At 50.1% G+C, this 22,114-nt stretch overlaps 1 protein-coding gene across 1 annotated transcript in view; it reads left to right on the forward strand.

The window, feature by feature from the left end:
• The window catches only part of ZDHHC7 (zinc finger DHHC-type palmitoyltransferase 7), a 41,537-nt gene that overhangs the window by 12,198 nt on the left and 7,225 nt on the right, over positions 1–22,114 (forward strand). Inside the window, exons 2-6 of the mRNA XM_069739464.1 lie at positions 5,410–5,491; positions 6,075–6,398; positions 13,246–13,370; positions 16,551–16,647; positions 21,415–21,496. Coding sequence (XP_069595565.1) covers positions 6,093–6,398; positions 13,246–13,370; positions 16,551–16,647; positions 21,415–21,496 — 610 coding nt within the window. The 5' untranslated portion in view covers positions 5,410–5,491; positions 6,075–6,092. The remainder of the gene's footprint in view (positions 1–5,409; positions 5,492–6,074; positions 6,399–13,245; positions 13,371–16,550; positions 16,648–21,414; positions 21,497–22,114) is intronic.

Below are 22,114 nucleotides of genomic sequence, written 5' to 3' on the forward strand. Positions count from 1 at the left end.
TCCTTCTCCCCAGTCTTCCTCCAGACTCTGGCACCTTGATTTCCGAATGACATGCAAAATTTGCTTTCATCAGAAAAAAGTACTTGGGACCACTTAGCAACAGTCCAGTGCTGCTTCTCTGTAGCCCAGGTCAGGCGCCTCTGCCGCTGTTTATGGTTAAAAAGTGGCTTTACCTGGGGAATGCGGCACCTGTAGCCCATTTCCTGCACACGCCTGTGCACGGTGGCTCTGGATGTTTCCACACCAGACTCAGTCCACTGCTTCCTCAGGTTCCCCAAGGTCTGGAATCGGTCCTTCTCCACAATCTTCCTCAGGGTCCGGTCTCCTCTTCTCGTTGTACAGCGTTTTCTGCCACATTGTTTCCTTCCAACAGACTTACCATTGAGGTGCCTTGATACAGCACTCTGGGAACAGCCTATTTGTTGAGAAATTTCTTTCTGGGTCTTACCCTCTTGCTTGAGGGTGTCAATGATGGCCTTCTTGACATCTGTCAGGTCGCTAGTCTTACCCATGATGGGGGTTTTGAGTAATGAACCAGGCAGGGAGTTTATAAAAGCCTCAGGTATCTTTTGCATGTGTTTAGAGTTAATTAGTTGATTCAGAAGATTAGGGTAATAGGTCGTTTAGAGAACCTTTTCTTGATATGCTAATTTATTGAGACAGGTTTTTTGGGTTATCAGGAGTTGTATGCCAAAATCATCAGTATTAAAACAATAAAAGACCTGACAAATTTCAGTTGGTGGATAATGAATCTATAATATATGAAAGTTTAATTGTAATCATTACATTATGGTAAATAATGAAATTTAACACTATATGCTAATTTTTTGAGAAGGACCTGTATTGTGGAGAAGATTTTGGATTCTCGTGTTTCAAGACGGAAACTCCAGTATCTGGTTAAATGGAAGGGTTATGCTCAGGAAGATAATTCCTGGGTTTTTGCCTCTGATGTCCATGCTCCCGATCTTGTTCGTGCCATTCATATGGCTCATCCTGGTCGGCCTGGGGGCTCTGGTGAGGGTTCGGTGACCCCTCCTCAAGGGGGGGGTACTGTTGCGAATTCTGTGGCAGAGTTCACTCCTGTGGTCACAAGTGGTACTTCGGCTGATTCTCTATGGGAGCTTCCGTTTGTGGAGGAAAGTGGTACTGCAGCTTCTGAGTTTCCTCCCTCAGGTGATCTGGTGAGCTCGTTAGCTGCTTCTCTACTTAACTCCACCTGATGCTTTGATCCATGCTTCCTGTCAATGTTCCAGTGTTGGACTTGTGTTTCTCTGGATCATTCCTGTGGCCTGCTGCTCAGCATAGCTAAGTGCTTCTTTGCTATTTGTTGCTATTTTTTCTGTCCAGCTTGTCTATTTGTTTTGCTGGAAGCTCTGGGACGCAAAGGGTGTACCTCCGTGCCGTTAGTTCGGTACGGAGGGTCTTTTTGCCCCCTTTGCGTGGTTTTCTTTAGGGTTTTGTGTAGACCGCAAAGTTATCTTTCTATCCTCGTTCTGTCTAGAATATCGGGCCTCACTTTGCTGAATCTATTTCATCCCTACGTTTGTCTTTTCATCTTACTCACAGTCATTATATGTGGGGGGCTGCCTTTTCCTTTGGGGTATTTCTCTGAGGCAAGGTAGGCTTATTTTTCTATCTTCAGGCTAGTCAGTTTCTCAGGCTGTGCCGAGTTGCATAGGTAGCGTTAGGCGCAATCCACGGCTGCCTCTAGTTGTGTTTGGAGAGGATCAGGAATTGCGGTCTACAGAGTTCCCACGTCTCAGAGCTCGTTCTATTATTTTGGGTTATTGTCAGATCACTGTATGTGCTCTGATCGCTATGTACATTGTGTTACTGAATTGCCTATCATAACAGACTTGGAACCTGTATTTTGGGGGAGTTTCACATTTCTAGGTGTTGTAGCCCTTTTTAAATGATTTGTTATAAGGTGTCAGTGCCAGAGGTGGCGCTCCTCGCTGACCCAGATGTGACCCAACCACACAGGGCGCTGCTCCCGGCTCCTTCACAGGCAACAGGTCCTTTGTCAAAGGCAATTGTTGGCCTAAAGCAGAGACTTGGAGAGCTACATAATGTGGACAGGGCTGTGCAAAAGTCTTGGGTATGGAAAAGATGCTGCAGAAGAAGAAGAAGAAGAAGCAGCTTTGAGTAATGGAGGGGTTAATAATATAGTTTTATCAATGAGCAAAGTGACTAAAGAAAAGAGAAATGTAAATTCCATCGTCATCTGATGGCCGCCCATGGCCTCCATCATCATCATCATCATGTGACGGCCTGTGGCCTCCATCATCATTATCATCATCTTTTGGTCACCGTCCGCGACCTCCATCATTATCATCAGTATCGGTGACCGCCCGTGGCCTCCATCATCATCATTTGGTGACCTCCATCATCAGTACCTGGTGGCTTCCATCGTCAGTACCTGGTGGCTTCCATCGTCAGTACCTGGTGGCTTCCATCGTCAGTACCTGGTGGCTTCCATCGTCAGTACCTGGTGGCTTCCATCGTCAGTACCTGGTGGCTTCCATCGTCAGTACCTGGTGGCCTCCATCGTCAGTACCTGGTGGCCTCCATCGTCAGTACCTGGTGGCCTCCATCGTCAGTACCTGGTGGCCTCCATCGTCAGTACCTGGTGGCCTCCATCGTCAGTACCTGGTGGCCTCCATCGTCAGTACCTGGTGGCCTCCATCGTCAGTACCTGGTGGCCTCCATCGTCAGTACCTGGTGGCCTCCATCGTCAGTACCTGGTGGCCTCCATCGTCAGTACCTGGTGGCCTCCATCGTCAGTACCTGGTGGCCTCCATCGTCAGTACCTGGTGGCCTCCATCGTCAGTACCTGGTGGCCTCCATCGTCAGTACCTGGTGGCCTCCATCGTCAGTACCTGGTGGCCTCCATCGTCAGTACCTGGTGGCCTCCATCGTCAGTACCTGGTGGCCTCCATCGTCAGTACCTGGTGGCCTCCATCGTCAGTACCTGGTGGCCTCCATCGTCAGTACCTGGTGGCCTCCATCGTCAGTACCTGGTGGCCTCCATCGTCAGTACCTGGTGGCCTCCATCGTCAGTACCTGGTGGCCTCCATCGTCAGTACCTGGTGGCCTCCATCGTCAGTACCTGGTGGCCCCCATCGTCAGTACCTGGTGGCCCCCATCGTCAGTACCTGGTGGCCCCCATCGTCAGTACCTGGTGGCCTCCATCGTCAGTACCTGGTGGCCTCCATCGTCAGTACCTGGTGGCCTCCATCGTCAGTACCTGGTGGCCTCCATCGTCAGTACCTGGTGGCCTCCATCGTCAGTACCTGGTGGCCTCCATCGTCAGTACCTGGTGGCCTCCATCGTCAGTACCTGGTGGCCTCCATCGTCAGTACCTGGTGGCCTCCATCGTCAGTACCTGGTGGCCTCCATCGTCAGTACCTGGTGGCCTCCATCGTCAGTACCTGGTGGCCTCCATCGTCAGTACCTGGTGGCCTCCATCGTCAGTACCTGGTGGCCTCCATCGTCAGTACCTGGTGGCCTCCATCGTCAGTACCTGGTGGCCTCCATCGTCAGTACCTGGTGGCCTCCATCGTCAGTACCTGGTGGCCTCCATCGTCAGTACCTGGTGGCCTCCATCGTCAGTACCTGGTGGCCTCCATCGTCAGTACCTGGTGGCCTCCATCGTCAGTACCTGGTGATTTCCCGTGGCCTCCATCGTCAGTACCTGGTGATTTCCCGTCTCCTCCATCGTCAGTACCTGGTGATTTCCCGTCTCCTCCATCGTCAGTACCTGGTGATTTCCCGTCTCCTCCATCGTCAGTACCTGGTGATTTCCCGTCGCCTCCATCGTCAGTACCTGGTGATTTCCCGTCTCCTCCATCGTCAGTACCTGGTGATTTCCCGTCTCCTCCATCGTCAGTACCTGGTGATTTCCCGTCTCCTCCATCGTCAGTACCTGGTGATTTCCCGTCTCCTCCATCGTCAGTACCTGGTGATTTCCCGTCTCCTCCGTCGTCAGTACCTGGTGATTTCCCGTCTCCTCCGTCGTCAGTATCTGGTGATTTCCGGTGGCCTCCGTCGTCAGTATCTGGTGATTTCCGGTGGCCTCCGTCGTCAGTATCTGGTGATTTCCCGTCTCCTCCGTCGTCAGTACCTGGTGGCCTCCATCGTCAGTACCTGGTGATTTCCCGTCTCCTCCATCGTCAGTACCTGGTGATTTCCCGTCTCCTCCATCGTCAGTACCTGGTGATTTCCCGTCTCCTCCATCGTCAGTACCTGGTGATTTCCCGTCTCCTCCATCGTCAGTACCTGGTGATTTCCGGTGGCCTCCGTCGTCAGTATCTGGTGATTTCCGGTGGCCTCCGTCGTCAGTATCTGGTGATTTCCGGTGGCCTCCGTCGTCAGTATCTGGTGATTTCCCGTCTCCTCCGTCGTCAGTACCTGGTGGCCTCCATCGTCAGTACCTGGTGATTTCCCGTCTCCTCCATCATCAGTATCTGGTGACCGCCCAGGGCTCTGTGCGGTCAAATCCTTTATTTAAAACTTTTGTGCAGTACTGTATATGGGGGTGTATGACTGTATATGGGGACACACACACACATTGCTCCATCATTCACAGCAGCTCATTTCACCCCTGCGAAATCTACCATAAGGTGCGTGATCAGGATATGAGATTATTGCCTTGTATGCTTGCACAGCAGCACAGAGGATTAGAGCAGCGGTGTGGTCGCTCTTCGCGGTGCGGTCGCTCCTCTCTGCGCGGTCACGTTCCTTGTTTCTGGGTGACACCTCTTGTTTCCGCTCTTTGGTTAATCTGATTATTACGGTAATGAAGAAGTAATTAGTGCGGGTACTGGGGGTCCGGGTGGTCCCTGCACATTTCTACATTAACCCCCGCCGGACTGCCTGATTATGACTCTCCTAGGCTGCACAGATCGGGGTCCGTTCTCCCTCGTGTCCTGTGACAACCCTCTGTTGTCGGACCTCGTCCCCCTGACCTGTGCTGACAATAATGTTCTTCCACTGGTGCCAGAGACCTTGCCGTTTCCACTAATGAGGATCCTGGGTCATTGAATCCCGAGTTGCCGGTTGTCACTGGAGCCTGACAACCTGCGGAGACCTGTCCCCCCGGTTCTTCTCGCCCTGGGTTAGCCGGCCCGGTTACATTCTCCCGGTGACTCACTGATTTACTTAGCATTCCTATAATTAATCAGGACTCGGTCTATAAATGTCGGATTATTTATCGCCCGCGTCGTTCCTGGCGCCGCGCTCATTTGACGTTTGGGGACGCGTCCGTGCAGGTCAGTCCGAGCTCTGACACCGCAGGTGTTGTGCTGGCATCGCTCAGGGATTACCGGGGTCCACCACACACACCCGCTGCCCTGTCGCCCCCTCGCCCTCCGGGAACCTCCTCACTTTTGAGTCTTCCTCTCTTTGCAGAACCCCCCGGACATGATCACACGCCGATCGCGGGGTCAGGAGCCGCGTGCGATGTCTGCGTAGCGATTACCCGGGCCGTAAGGTGAGTTGCGGGATCTGTCATAGACTTTGTATAAAATGCTCCAGGATCGTGTCACAGCTGAGGGTTTGTCACAATGTATCCCGTCTACATTCTCCAGATAGTTGGTTTTTTTTTTTTTAACATTGGCTCCGCTGGAGACATTGTACCAGACCCTCAGCAGGAGACAGATGGAGGCAATGTTACCAATCACTGACAGCAAGCAGAGGTCTGCAGAATGGAGACAAAATCTAATACGCTGGGTACTGGGTGCACACTTCTCCTAGAATTGGGGTCCTTGGCCCACCTTAATGCTGGACCTGAAGATATGAGTCCGTACCCCGTCACCTTCCAATGGCTGGTAACGTTGACTTGCTCTGACATCTATTGCTCCCTGTTATCAGCCAGTTTGCAGAGCAGTTCCTTGCCCCCTCTTACGATTCTTTATCTTCCCTTATACTGATATCGGTCGCTGACTTTAGGGTCATTGCTCCCCTCCATTCCTCATACTCGGACCTTGGAGCCTGTAAAGTCTTTGCTCCGCGGTGCAGCGCTGTGTGCGCCGCTCGACGCTGCGGGTCGTGACCTCCTGCCTCTTCTTTATCAGGACACGTTTCTGGCAGACATGCAGGCGTCAGGCCATCGCTTCCGAGACGTGGAGCACCATCCTCTGCTGAGTGACAGCGATGGCTACAACCCCTCCCCATCGGACACGGAGCTGGCGGACCGGCTGTGGTTCATACGCGACGGCTGCGGCATGGTCTGCGCCATCATCACATGGATGCTGGTCTTCTATGCGGACTTCGTGGTGACTTTTGTTATGCTGCTCCCCTCCAGAGACTTTTGGTATTCAGTCATTAATGGGACCATGTTCAACTGCTTAGCGGTGCTGGCGCTGACCTCCCACCTGAGAACAATGCTGACCGACCCGGTAAGTGCCAGCGCCACCTGTACCCGAACCACCACACAGGGTACTGACGGGGCAATTATACACCCATGTCCAGACAGTCATCGGAGTCACAAGAAGAACTGCTACCCATGACGAGAAGACACCCGTTATAATACCGCCCCTATGTACAAGAATATAACTACTATAATACCGCCCCTATGTACAAGAATATAACTACTATAATACTGCTCCCTATGTACAAGAATATAACTACTATAATACTGCCCCCTATATACAAGAATATAAACTATAATACTGCCCCTATGTACAAGAATATAACTACTATAATACTGCTCCAATGTACAAGAATATAACTACTATAATACTGCACCTATGTACAAGAATATAACTACTATAATACTGCACCTATGTACAAGAATATAACTACTATAAAACTGCTCCCTATGTACAAGAATATAACTACTATAATACTGCCCCTATGTACAAGAATATAACTACTATAATACTGCCCCTATGTACAAGAATATAACTACTATAATACTGCCCCTATGTACAAGAATATAACTACTATAATACTGCACCTATGTACAAGAATATAACTACTATAATACTGCTCCTATGTACAAGAATATAACTACTATAATACTGCCTCTATGTACAAGAATATAACTACTATAATACTGCCCCTATGTACAAGAATATAACTACTATAATACTGCCCCTATGTACAAGAATATAACTACTATAATACTGCACCTATGTACAAGAATATAACTACTATAATACTGCTCCTATGTACAAGAATATAACACTATAATACTGCTCCTATGTACAAGAATATAACTACTATAAAACTGCTCCCTATGTACAAGAATATAACTACTATAATACTGCCCCTATGTACAAGAATATTACTACTATAATACTGCCCCTATGTACAAGAATATAACTACTATAAAACTGCTCCCTATGTACAAGAATATAACTACTATAATACTGCCCCTATGTACAAGAATATAACTACTATAATACTGCCCCTATGTACAAGAATATAACTACTATAATACTGCCCCTATGTACAAGAATATAACTACTATAATACTGCACCTATGTACAAGAATATAACTACTATAATACTGCTCCTATATACAAGAATATAACTACTATAATACTGCTCCTATGTACAAGAATATAACTACTATAATACTGCCCCTATGTACAAGAATATAACTACTATAATACTGCCCCTATGTACAAGAATATAACTACTATAATACTGCCCCTATGTACAAGAATATAACTACTATAATACTGCACCTATGTACAAGAATATAACTACTATAATACTGCTCCTATATACAAGAATATAACTACTATAAAACTGCTCCCTATGTACAAGAATATAACTACTATAATACTGCCCCTATGTACAAGAATATAACTACTATAATACTGCCCCTATGTACAAGAATATAACTACTATAATACTGCCCCTATGTACAAGAATATAACTACTATAATACTGCACCTATGTACAAGAATATAACTACTATAATACTGCCCCTATGTACAAGAATATAACTACTATAATACTGCACCTACAGTGGGGCAAAAAAGTATTTAGTCAGTCAGCAATAGTGCAAGTTCCACCACTTAAAAAGATGAGAGGCGTCTGTAATTTACATCATAGGTAGACCTCAACTATGGGAGACAAACTGAGAAAAAAAAATCCAGAAAATCACATTGTCTGTTTTTTAACAATTTATTTGCATATTGTGGTGGAAAATAAGTATTTGGTCAGAAACAAACAATCAAGATTTCTGGCTCTCACAGACCTGTAACTTCTTCTTTAAGAGTCTCCTCTGTCCTCCACTCATTACCTGTAGTAATGGCACCTGTTTAAACTTGTTATCAATATAAAAAGACACCTGTGCACACCCTCAAACAGTCTGACTCCAAACTCCACTATGGTGAAGACCAAAGAGCTGTCAAAGGACACCAGAAACAAAATTGTAGCCCTGCACCAGGCTGGGAAGACTGAATCTGCAATAGCCAACCAGCTTGGAGTGAAGAAATCAACAGTGGGAGCAATAATTAGAAAATGGAAGACATACAAGACCACTGATAATCTCCCTCGATCTGGGGCTCCACGCAAAATCCCACCCCGTGGGGTCAGAATGATCACAAGAACGGTGAGCAAAAATCCCAGAACCACGCGGGGGGACCTAGTGAATGAACTGCAGAGAGCTGGGACCAATGTAACAAGGCCTACCATAAGTAACACACTACGCCACCATGGACTCAGATCCTGCAGTGCCAGACGTGTCCCACTGCTTAAGCCAGTACATGTCCGGGCCCGTCTGAAGTTTGCTAGAGAGCATTTGGATGATCCAGAGGAGTTTTGGGAGAATGTCCTATGGTCTGATGAAACCAAACTGGAACTGTTTGGTAGAAACACAACTTGTCGTGTTTGGAGGAAAAAGAATACTGAGTTGCATCCATCAAACACCATACCTACTGTAAAGCATGGTGGTGGAAACATCATGCTTTGGGGCTGTTTCTCTGCAAAGGGGCCAGGACGACTGATCCGGGTACATGAAAGAATGAATGGGGCCATGTATCGTGAGATTTTGAGTGCAAACCTCCTTCCATCAGCAAGGGCATTGAAGATGAAACGTGGCTGGGTCTTTCAACATGACAATGATCCAAAGCACACTGCCAGGGCAACGAAGGAGTGGCTTCGTAAGAAGCATTTCAAGGCCCTGGAGTGGCCTAGCCGGTCTCCAGATCTCAACCCTATAGAAAACCTTTGGAGGGAGTTGAAAGTCCGTGTTGCCAAGCGAAAAGCCAAAAACATCACTGCTCTAGAGGAGATCTGCATGGAGGAATGGGCCAACATACCAACAACAGTGTGTGGCAACCTTGTGAAGACTTACAGAAAACGTTTGACCTCTGTCATTGCCAACAAAGGATATATTACAAAGTATTGAGATGAAATTTTGTTTCTGACCAAATACTTTTTTTCCACCATAATATGCAAATAAAATGTTAAAAAAACAGACAATGTGATTTTCTGTATTTTTTTTTCTCAGTTTGTCTCCCATAGTTGAGGTCTACCTATGATGTAAATTACAGACGCCTCTCATCTTTTTAAGTGGTGGAACTTGCACTATTGCTGACTGACTAAATACTTTTTTGCCCCACTGTATGTACAAGAATATAACTACTATAATACTGCTCCTATATACAAGAATATAACTACTATAATACTGTCCCCTATGTACAAGAATATAACTACTATAATACTGCTCCTATGTACAAGAATATAACTACTATAATACTGCACCTATGTACAAGAATATAACTACTATAATACTGCCCCTATGTACAAGAATATAACTACTATAATACTGCCCCTATGTACAAGAATATAACTACTATAATACTGCCCCTATGTACAAGAATATAACTACTATAATACTGCTCCTATGTACAAGAATATAACTACTATAAAACTGCTCCCTATGTACAAGAATATAACTACTATAATACTGCCCCTATGTACAAGAATATAACTACTATAATACTGCCCCTATGTACTAGAATATAACTACTATAATACTGCTCCTATGTACAAGAATATAACAACTATAATACTGCTCCTATGTACAAGAATATAACTACTATAATACTGCTCCTATGTACAAGAATATAACTACTATAATACTGCCCCTATGTACTAGAATATAACTACTATAATACTGCCCCTATGTACTAGAATATAACAACTATAATACTGCTCCTATGTACAAGAATATAACAACTATAATACTGCTCCTATGTACAGGAATATAACTACTATAATACTGCTCCTATGTACAAGAATATAACCGCTATAATACTGCTCCTATGTACAAGAATATAACTGCTATAATACTGCTCCTATGTACAAGAATATAACTACTATAATACTGCTCCTATGTACAAGAATATAACTACTATAATACTGCCCCTATGTACAAGAATATAACTACTATAATACTGCTCCTATGTACAAGAATATAACTACTATAATACTGCCTCTATGTACAAGAATATAACTACTATAATACTGCTCCTATGTACAAGAATATAACTACTATAATACTGCCCCTATGTACAAGAATATAACTACTATAATACTGTCCCCTATGTACAAGAATATAACTACTATTATACTGCTCCTATGTACAAGAATATAACTACTATAATACTGCTCCTATGTACAAGAATATAACTACTATAATACTGCTCCTATGTACAAGAATATAACTACTATAATACTGCCCCTATGTACAAGAATATAACAACTATAATACTGCTCCTATGTACAAGAATATAACTACTATAATACTGCTCCTATGTACAAGAATATAACTACTATAATACTGCCCCTATGTACTAGAATATAACTACTATAATACTGCCCCTATGTACTAGAATATAACAACTATAATACTGCTCCTATGTACAAGAATATAACAACTATAATACTGCTCCTATGTACAGGAATATAACTACTATAATACTGCTCCTATGTACAAGAATATAACCGCTATAATACTGCTCCTATGTACAAGAATATAACTGCTATAATACTGCTCCTATGTACAAGAATATAACTACTATAATACTGCCCCTATGTACAAGAATATAACTACTATAATACTGCCCCTATGTACAAGAATAGAACTACTATAATACTGCCCCTATGTACAAGAATATAACTACTATAATACTGCTCCTATGTACAAGAATATAACTACTATAATACTGCCCCTATGTACAAGAATATAACTACTATAATACTGCCCCTATGTACAAGAATAGAACTACTATAATACTGCCCCTATGTACAAGAATATAACTACTATAATACTGCTCCTATGTACAAGAATATAACTACTATAATACTGCCCTATGTACAAGAATAGAACTACTATATTACTATTTGCTTGACTCCGTGTGTGGTATGTGGTCTAGTGCTTTTTTCCGGGGAGTTGACATCCAGAATATTTGAGGTCCAGTAGGACTGGCTTTCTTTTCGTTCTCGTCACTTCTCTGCCAGACTCGTTGCTTGTGCATTTCCGCTGTCTGGCGGGCTCTTTGTGTGTGTGGGGGGGGGATCCGCTGTCTGCTGGGCTCGTTGTGTGGGGGTTTCGCCATCTACCAGGCTCTTTGTGGGGGGTTCCCTGTCTGCTGGGCTAGTTGTGTAGGGGTTTCGCTGTCTGCCTGGCTCGTTGGGGGGGGAGGGGGGTGTTTCACGTCTGTGTCGGACTCGTTGTGTGGGGGGTTTCTCTGTCTGCCGGGCTGTTTGTGCGGGTGTTTCGCCGTCTGTGCCGGGCTTGTTGTGGGGGGAGTTTCACCATCTGCCGGGCTCATTGTTCGGGTGTTTCGCTGTCTTCTGGACTCGTTGTGCGGGGGGTTCGCTGTCTGCCGGGCTGGTTGTGCGGGGGTTTCTCCGTCTGCCGGGCTGGTTGTGCGGGGGTTTCTCCGTCTGCCGGGCTCGTTGTGCGGGGGTTTCGCTGTCTGCCTGGCTCGTTGTGTGGGGGTTTTGCTGTCTGCCAGGCTCGTTGTGGGGGGGGTTATTCGCTGTCTGCCGGGCTCGTTGTGCAGGGGTTTCGCTGTCTGCCTGGCTTGTTGTGCTGAGGTTTCGCCGTCTTTGCAAGGCTCGTTTTTGTGCCGGGCTCGTTGTGTGGGGGAGTTTTGCCATCTGCCGGGCTCATTGTGCTGGGGTTTTGCCATCTGCCGGGCTCGTTGTGCGGGGGTTTTGCCGTCTGCCGGGCTCGTTGTGGGGGGGGGGGTTTCGCCGTCTGCCGGGCTCGTTGTGGGGGGGGGGTTTCGCCGTCTGCCGGGCTCGTTGTGGGGGGGGGGGGTTTCGCCGTCTGCCGGGCTCGTTGTGGGGGGGGGGTTTCGCCGTCTGCCGGGCTTGTTGTGGGGGGGGGTTTCGCCGTCTGCCGGGCTCGTTGTGCGGGGGTTTCGCCGTCTGCCGGGCTCGTTGTGCGGGGGTTTCGCTGTCTGCCGGGCTTGTTGTGGATGGGGGGGGGTTTCGCTGTCTGCTTGGCTCGTTATGCAGGGGTTCGCCATCTGCCGGGCTCGTTGTGCAGGGGTTTCGCCGTCTGCCGGGCTCGTTGTGCGGGGGTTTCGCCATCTGCCGGGCTCATTGTGCGGGGGTTTCGCCATCTGCCGGGCTCATTGTGCGGGGGTTTCGCTGTCTGCCGGGCTTGTTGTGGATGGGCGGGTTTCGCTGTCTGCTTGGCTCGTTGTGCAGGGGTTCGCCATCTGCCGGGCTCGTTGTGCAGGGGTTTCGCCGTCTGCCGGGCTCGTTGTGGGGGTGGGGTTTCGCTGTTTGCCGGGCTCGTTGTACAGGGGTTTCGCCGTCTGCCGGGCTCGTTGTGTGTGTGTGGGGGGGGTTCGCCGTCTGCCGGGCTCGTTGTGCAGGGGTTCGCCATCTGCCGGGCTCGTTGTGGGGGGGGGGTTCGCCGTCTGCCGGGCTCGTTGTGGGGGGGGTTTCGCCGTCTGCCAGGCTCGTTGTGCGGGGGTTTCGCCGTCTGCCGGGCTCATTGTGCGGGGGTTTCGCCGTCTGCCGGGCTTGTTGTGGTTGGGGTAGGGTTTCGCTGTCTGCTTGGCTCGTTGTGCAGGGGTTTCGCCATCTGCCGGGCTCGTTGTGCAGGGGTTTCGCCGTCTGCCGGGCTCGTTGTGGGGGGGCGGGGTTTCGCCATCTGCCGGGCTCGTTGTGCAGGGGTTTCGCCGTCTGCCGGGCTCATTCTCTGTCCTTCCGTCTAGTTTCCACTCATCAGTTGCTTTTGTTTTTTCTGATTGACATTAGGGCGCGGTGCCCAAAGGAAACGCCACAAAGGAATATATGGAGAGTTTACAGCTGAAGCCCGGAGAGGTCATATACAAGTGTCCGAAGTGCTGCAGCATCAAACCAGAACGTGCCCACCACTGCAGGTAAGCTAGGAAACTACATCCTCCAGTCGCATCCAAAGCTGCATTCACAGCTCTATGACTTTCTAGTTGCAATCTGTCAGCACTGTGCAAACCACGTAACGTGGACATAATCATTCATAGTGACCGCAGCTCTGGAGGGTGAGACGTGATGTAACGCCATAATAGTGAGTCAAACAATAAAGAGAATCATGTTGTAATGGAGAGGGAAGAAAAGCATGCCCCGCAGACTAGAATGTAGTTTGACCCTTGAAAAGGAAAAATGGATGGAAAAGAATCTTTCCCACAATACACACAATTATTGCTAAGCGGATTATGCAAGTAATTCTGTTAACATAAATATGGCGACTCTGACTTACATTTTGGTGGTCTATTATGGTCCCCTATATACAGTTGTGGCCAAAAGTATTGACACCCCTGCAATTCTGTCAGATAATACTCAGTTTCTTCCTGAAAATGATTGCAATCACAAATTCTTTGGTATTATCTTCATTTAATTTGTCTTAAATGAAAAAAACACAAAAGAGAATGAAGCAAAAAGCAAAACATTGATCATTTCACACAAAACTCCAAAAATGGGCCACACAAAAGTATTGGCACCCTCAGCCTAATACTTGGTTGCACAACCTTTAGCCAGAATAACTGCGACCAACCGCTTCCGGTAACCATCAATGAGTTTCTTACAATGCTCTGCTGGAATTTTAGACCATTCTTCTATGGCAAACTGCTCCAGGTCCCTGATATTTGAAGGCGCCTTCTCCAAACTGCCATTTTTAGATCTCTACAGGTGTTCTATGGGATTCAGGTCTGGACTCATTGCTGGCCACCTTAGAAGTCTCCAGTGCTTTCTCTCAAACCATTTTCTAGTGCTTTTTGAAGTGTGTTTTGGGTCATTGTCCTGCTGGATGACCCATGACCTCTGAGGGAGACCCAGCTTTCTCACACTGGGCCCTACATTATGCTGCAAAATTTGTTGGTCGTCTTCAGACTTCATAATGCCATGCACACGGTCAAGCAGTCCAGTGCCAGAGGCAGCAAAGCAACCCCAAAACATCAGGGAACCTCCGCCATGTTTGACTGTAGGGACTGTGTTCTTTTCTTTGAAAGCCTCTTTTTTTCTCCTGTAAACTCTATGTTGATGCCTTTGCCCAAAAAGCTCTACTTTTGTCTCATCTGACCAGAGAACATTCTTCCAAAACGTTTTAGGCTTTTTCAGGTAAGTTTTGGCAAACTCCAGCCTGGCTTTTTTATGTCTCGGGGTAAGAAGTGGCGTCTTCCTGGGTCTCCTACCATACAGTCCCTTTTCATTCAGACGCCGACGGATAGTACGGGTTGACACTGTTGTACCCTCGGACTGCAGGGCAGCTTGACCTTGTTTGGATGTTAGTCGAGGTTCTTTATCCAACATCCGCACAATCTTGTGTTGAAATCTCTTGTCAATTTTTCTTTTCCGTCCACATCTAGGGAGGTTAGCCACAGTGCCATGGGCTTTACACTTCTTGATGACACTGCGCACGGTAGACACAGGAACATTCAGGTCTTTGGAGATGGACTTGTAGCCTTGAGATTGCTCGTGCTTCCTCACAATTTGGTTTTTCAAGTCCCCAGACCATTCTTTGGTCTTCTTTCTTCTCTCCATGCTCAATGTGGTCACACAAGGACACAGGACAGAGGTTGAGTCAACTTTAATCCATGTCAGCTGGCTGCAAGTGTGATTTAGTTATTGCCAACACCTGTTAGGTGCCACAGGTAAGTTACAGGGGCTGTTAATTACACTAATTAAAGAAGCATCACAGGAATTTTCGAACAGTGCCAATACTTTTGTCCACCCCCTTTTTTATGTTTGGTGGGGAATTATATCCAATTTGGCTTTAGGACCATTCTTTTTGTGTTTTTTCATTTAAGACAAATTAAATGAAGATGATAATACCAAAGAATTTGTGTTTGCAATCATTTTCAGGAAGAAACTGAGTATTATCTGACAGAATTGCAGGGGTGTCAATACTTTTGGCCACAACTGTAGCGTCCTGGAGCCCTTTGTCTGTAAAGGGGGATAGGACTTTACATTGATGGGTTGGCTAGTAGTTCCCGTCTGCAAATTTGTGATTGTTCTCTCATGTTATAGAGAAATAGGTGATGATGGTGACACCCCCCCCCCCCCCCCCCCCCCATTGTGATAATTATTTTGCACAGAATTGATCAAACTATGCAGCAGATTGTAGCTCTGTGTGTACGAGGTAAAATCAGGGGGGATCCGTCTCCATATTTATGTTAACAGAATTACTTGCATAATCCGCTTAGCAATAATTGTGTGTATTGTGGGAAAGATTCTTTTCCATCCATTTTTCCTTTTCAAGGGCCAAAATATATTCTAGTCTGCGGGGCATGCTTTTCTTCCCTCTGTCATTGTGGGCATTTTCTGCTTTTTAAGTGTTTTTAATATTTATGCATGTTCATTGTTCTCTAATAAAAATGTATAATTGGTACTGTTTGGTATTGTCCCGTTGATCTCCATTACAACATGCTTCTCTTTATTGTTTGGCTTGTGGTTTTTTCATGTTGTGGTGGATTCGGGGTTTGTCTCTATCTGATACATTACTGGTGGTGCCCTCCATTCCTTCTATTAACCATAATAGTGAGTGCAGCTCTGGAGGGTGAGGCGTGATGTAACACCATAATAGTGAGTGCAGCTCTGGAGGACAAGATAGGATGTAGCAGCAGAATAGTGACTGCAGCTCTGGAGGACAAGATAGGATGTAGCAGCAGAATAGTGACTGCAGCTCTGGAGGACAAGATAGGATGTAACACCATAATAGTGAGTGCAGCTCTGGTGGATAAGATAGGATGTAGCAGCAGAATAGTGACTGCAGCTCTGGAAGACAAGATAGGATGTAGCAGCAGAATAGTGACTGCAGCTCTGGACGACAAGATAGGATGTAACAGCAGAATAGTGAGTGCAGCTCTGAAGGGTGAGACACAAGTCTTTGCTATGTTACTTTGTGCCATGTGTAGAGTGCAGCATTGTGGGATTGTGACCACACCATGGACAAGGATTGTGGCAAGGATGGGTTTCCTCCTGGGGGGTAGTAGGACAGTTTTCTGAGATGACTCACTTTTATGTACATTATTGGGGGCTGATGAGCGGTGCGGCCCCTCTCACCTCTTGTTTCTCTGTTCTGTCAGTATCTGTAAACGATGTATACGGAAGATGGACCACCACTGCCCGTGGGTCAATAACTGCGTCGGGGAGAAGAACCAGAGATTCTTTGTGCTCTTCACAGTGAGTCCAAGATCAGCATCTGCGAGGGGTGGGAGCCGGGCCCCAGGACCACATCCAACCGGGGCCACATCTGTGTAACCGAAGGAGAGTGTTAGCTCCTGGGGAAAGGGGTGATGGGAGTAGTGCTACATTGTGTGACAGATTAGATTCTGGGGGTCAGGGCTGCACTAATATTGTAATGAGTACCACACACAGTGGGTCGTGACACGTCGGCGGTGGATGATGTGGGATGGAGAGACGGCGGCGGTGGATGCTGTGGTGGGATGGAGAGACGGCGGCGGTGGATTCTGTGGTGGGATGGAGAGACGGCGGCGGTGGATTCTGTGGTGGGATGGAGAGACGTCGGCGGTGGATGCTGTGGTGTGGTGGGATGGAGAGACGTCGGTGGTGGATGCTATGGGGTGGTGGGATGGAGAGACGGCGGCGGTGGATTCTGTGGTGGGATGGAGAGACGGCGGCGGTGGATTCTGTGGTGGGATGGAGAGACGTCGGCGGTGGATGCTGTGGGGTGGTGGGATGGAGAGACGTTGGCGGTGGATGCTGTGGGGTGGTGGGATGGAGAGACGTCTGCGGTGGATGCTGTGGGATGGAGAGACGTCGGCGGTGGATGCTGTGGGGTGGTGGGATGGAAAGACGTCGGCGGTGGATGCTGTGGGGTGGTGGGATGGAGAGATGACGGCGGTGGATGCTGTGGGGTGGTGGGATGGAGAGACGTCGACGGTGGATGCTGTGGGGTGGTGAGCTGGAGAGACGTTGGCGGTGGATGCTGTGGGGTGGTGGGATGGAGAGACGTCGGTGGTGGATGCTGTGGGGTGGTGGGATGGAGAGACGTCGGCGGTGGATGCTGTGGGGTGGTGGGATGGAGAGTCGGCGGTGGTGTGGTGGGATGGAGAGATGTCGGTGGTGGATGCTGTGGGATGGAGAGATGACGGCGGTGGATGCTGTGGGGTGGTGGGATGGAGAGACGTCGGCGGTGGATGCTGTGGGGTGGTGGGATGGAGAGTCGGCGGTGGTGTGGTGGGATGGAGAGATGTCGGCGGTGGATGCTGTGGGATGGAGAGACGGCGGCGGTGGATGCTGTGGTGTGGGGGGATGGAGAGACGTCGGCGGTGGATGCTGTGGGGTGGTTGGATAGAGATACGTCAGCGGTGGATGCTGTGGGGTGGTGGGATGGAGAGACGTCAGCGGTGGTTTGGTGGGATGGAGAGACGTCGGCGGTGGATGCTGTTTGGTGGTGGGATGGAGAGACGTCGGCGGTGGTGTGGGATGGAGAGATGTCGGCGGTGGAGGCTGTGGGGTGGTGGGATGGAAAGACGTCGGCGGTGGATGCTGTGGGGTGGTGGGATGGAGAGACGTTGGCGGTGGATGCTGTGGTGTGGGGGGATGGAGAGACGTCGGCGGTGGATGCTGTGGGATGGAGATACGTCAGCGGTGGATGCTGTGGGGTGGTGGGATGGAGAGACGTCGGCGGTGGTGTGGTGGGATGGAGAGATGTCGGCGGTGGATGCTGTGGGGTGGTGGGATGGAGATACGTCAGCGGTGGATGCTGTGGGGTGGTGGGATGGAGAGACGTCGGCGGTGGTGTGGTGGGATGGAGAGACGTCGGCGGTGGATGCTGTGGGGTGGTGGGATGGAGAGACGTCGGTGGTGGATGCTGTGGGGTGGTGGGATGGAGAGATGACGGCGGTGGATGCTGTGGGGTGGTGAGCTGGAGAGACGTCGGCGGTGGATGGTGTGGGGTGGTAGGATGGAGAGACGTCGGCGGTGGTGTGGTGGGATGGAGAGATGTCGGCGGTGGATGCTGTGGGATGGAGAGACGGCGGCGGTGGATGCTGTGGTGTGGGGGAATGGAGAGACGTCGGCGGTGGATGCTGTGGGGTGGTGGGATAGAGATACGTCAGCGGTGGATGCTGTGGGGTGGTGGGATGGAGAGACGTCAGCGGTGGTTTGGTGGGATGGAGAGACGTCGGCGGTGGATGCTGTTTGGTGGTGGGATGCAGAGACGTCTGCGGTGGTGTGGGATGGAGAGATGTCGGCGGTGGAGGCTGTGGGGTGGTGGGATGGAGAGACGTCGGCGGTGGATGCTGTGGTGTGGGGGGATGGAGAGACGTCGGCGGTGGATGCTGTGGGATGGAGATACGTCAGCGGTGGATGCTGTGGGGTGGTGGGATGGAGAGACGTCGGCGGTGGTGTGGTGGGATGGAGAGATGTCGGCGGTGGATGCTGTGGGGTGGTGGGATGGAGATACGTCAGCGGTGGATGCTGTGGGGTGGTGGGATGGAGAGACGTCGGCGGTGGTGTGGTGGGATGGAGAGACGTCGGCGGTGGATGCTGTGGGGTGGTGGGATGGAGAGACGTCGGTGGTGGATGCTGTGGGGTGGTGGGATGGAGAGATGGCGGTGGATGCTGTGGGGTGGTGAGCTGGAGAGACGTCGGCGGTGGATGGTGTGGGGTGGTAGGATGGAGAGACGTCGGCGGTGGGATGGAGAGATGTCGGCGGTGGATGCTGTGGGATGGAGAGACGGCGGCGGTGGATGCTGTGGTGTGGGGGGATGGAGAGACGTCGGCGGTGGATGCTGTGGGGTGGTGGGATAGAGATACGTCAGCGGTGGATGCTGTGGGGTGGTGGGATGGAGAGACGTCAGCGGTGGTTTGGTGGGATGGAGAGACGTCGGCGGTGGATGCTGTTTGGTGGTGGGATGCAGAGACGTCTGCGGTGGTGTGGGATGGAGAGATGTCGGCGGTGGAGGCTGTGGGGTGGTGGGATGGAGAGACGTCGGCGGTGGATGCTGTGGTGTGGGGGGATGGAGAGACGTCGGCGGTGGATGCTGTGGGGTGGTGGGATGGAGAGACGTCGGCAGTGGTGTGGTGGGATGGAGAGACGTCGGCGGTGGAGGCTGTGGGGTGGTGAGCTGGAGAGACGGCGGTGGATGCTGTGGGGTGGTGGGATGGAGAGACATCGGCGGTGGATGCTGTGGGGTGGTGGGATGGAGAGACGTCGGCGGTGGATGCTGTGGGGTGGTGGGATGGAAAGACGTCGGCGGTGGATGCTGTGGGATGGAGAGATGACGGCGGTGGATGCTGTGTGGTGGTGGGATGGAGAGACGTCGGCGGTGGATGCTGTGGGGTGGTGAGCTGGAGAGACGTTGGCGGTGGATGCTGTGGGGTGGTGGGATGGAGAGACGTCGGTGGTGGATGCTGTGGGGTGGTGGGATGGAGAGACGTCGGCGGTGGATGCTGTGGGGTGGTGGGATGGAGAGACGTCGGCGGTGGATGCTGTGGGGTGGTGGGATGGAGACGTCGGCGGTGGATGCTGTGGGGTGGTGGGATGGAGAGACGTTGGAGGTGGATGCTGTGGGGTGGTGGGATGGAGAGACGTCGACGGTGGATGCTGTGGGGTGGTGAGCTGGAGAGACGTCGGCGGTGGATGCTGTGGGGTGGTGGGATGGAGAGACGTCGGCGGTGGATGCTGTGGGGTGGTGGGATGGAGAGACGTCGGCGGTGGATGCTGTGGGGTGGTGGGATGGAGAGACGTCGGCGGTGGATGGTGTGGGGTGGTGGGATGGAGAGACGACGGCGGTGGATGCTGTGGGGTGGTGAGCTGGATAGACGTCGGCGGTGGATGCTGTGGGGTGGTGGGATGGAGAGACGTCGGCGGTGGATGCTGTGGGGTGGTGGGATGGAGAGACGTCGGCTGTTGTGAATTCTGTGGCAGAGCTCCCTCCTGTGGTCACAAGTGGTACTTCGGCTGATTCTCTCTGTGAGCTTCCGTTGGTGGAGGAAAGTGGTACTGCGGCTTCTGAGTTTCCTTCCTCAGGTGATGTGGTGAAGTCGTTAGGTGCTGCTCTATTTAACTCCACCTAGTGCTTTGATCCTGGCCTCCAGTCAATGTTCTAGTATTGGACCTGTTTCCTCCTGGATCGTTCCTGTGGCCTGCTGCTCTGCATAGCTAAGTTCCGCTTTGCTATTTTGTTTGCTGTTTTTTTTCTGTCCAGCTTGTCTATTTGTTTTTTCTTGCTTGCTGGAAGCTCTGGGACGCAGAGGGTGTACCTCTGTGCCGTTAGTTCGGTACGGAGGGTCTTTTTGCCCCCTTTGCGTGGTTTTTGTAGGGTTTTGTGTTGACCGCAAAGTTACCTTTCCTATCCTCGCTCTGTTCAGAAAGTCGGGCCTCACTTTGCTAAATCTATTTCATCTCTACGTTTGTCTTTTCATCTTAACTCAGTCATTATATGTGGGGGCTGCCTTTTCCTTTGGGGTATTTCTCTGAGGCAAGGTAGGCTTATTTTCTATCTTCAGGCTGTGCCGAGTTGCATAGGGAGCGTTAGGCGCAATCCACGGCTGCCTCTAGTGTGGTTGGAGAGGATTAGGGATTGCGGTCAGCAGAGTTCCCACGTCTCAGAGCTCGTTCTATGTTTTTGGGTTTTTGTCAGGTCACTGTATATGCTCTGACCTCTATGTCCATTGTGGTACTGAATTACCTTATCATAACAGTCGGCGGTGGATGCTGTGGGGTGGTGGGACGGAGATACGTCAGCAGTGGATGCTGTGGGGTGGTGGGATGGAGCGAGGTCGGCGGTGGATGCTGTGGGATGGAGAGACATCGGCGGTGGATGCTGTGGGGTGGTGAGCTGGAGAGACCTCGGCGGTGGATGCTGTGTGGTGGTGGGATGGAGAGAGGTCGGCGGTGGGTGCTGCGGGTGTTGGGGGCATGCGGTGGGATGGAGCGAGGTGGTGGTCTTGGTTCATGGTTCGCTCTTCTCTCGGCAGATGTACATCGCTCTCATCTCCCTCCACTCTCTCGTCCTCTGCGGCTTGCAGCTTTTCACCTGTGTCCGGGGACAGTGGACAGGTGAGACCCCCGGGGACCTTTCCTCCTCTTTCTTTTCAGATATTGTTGTTGAGGTCCATGCCGCCCACCGGTGCTCATTGTCCATAGTTACGGCCTTTGTGTGCGCTCCGGCCTTGCTCCCCCTCAATGATGAGGAGGCCACTGTCAGTTACCATTGGGGATAATACAGGCATCATTAAAGGTAAAGCGCCTCCAATACCTACAGGAGGGGGTAAATCCTGGTGTAAGGTCCCTTTTAAAAATCTGCCTAGATCTGACTTTTTCTGTCTTTTTTGCCTTCACTGACTCATTGTAACGAACCTGATTTCTGCAGATGTCGAGGCTGAAACCTGCTCTATCTCTGCGGTTGCTCTCCAGCCCCCCTGTATATTAGATGCCCCCTTGTATCTCTGCGGTTGCTCTCTAGCCCCCCTGTATATTAGATGCCCCCTTGTATCTCTCCGGTTGCTCTCCAGCCCCCCTGTATATTAGATGCCCCCTTGTATCTCTGTGGTTGCTCCCCAGCCCCCTGTATATTAGATGCCCCCTTGTATCTCTCCGGTTGCTCCCCAGCCTCCTGTATATTAGATGCCTCCTTGTATCTCTCCGGTTGCTCCCCAGCCCCCTGTATATTAGATG

Source organism: Ranitomeya imitator, chromosome 9, assembly GCF_032444005.1.
Source record: "Ranitomeya imitator isolate aRanImi1 chromosome 9, aRanImi1.pri, whole genome shotgun sequence".
Classification (NCBI taxonomy): Eukaryota; Metazoa; Chordata; class Amphibia; order Anura; family Dendrobatidae; genus Ranitomeya; species Ranitomeya imitator.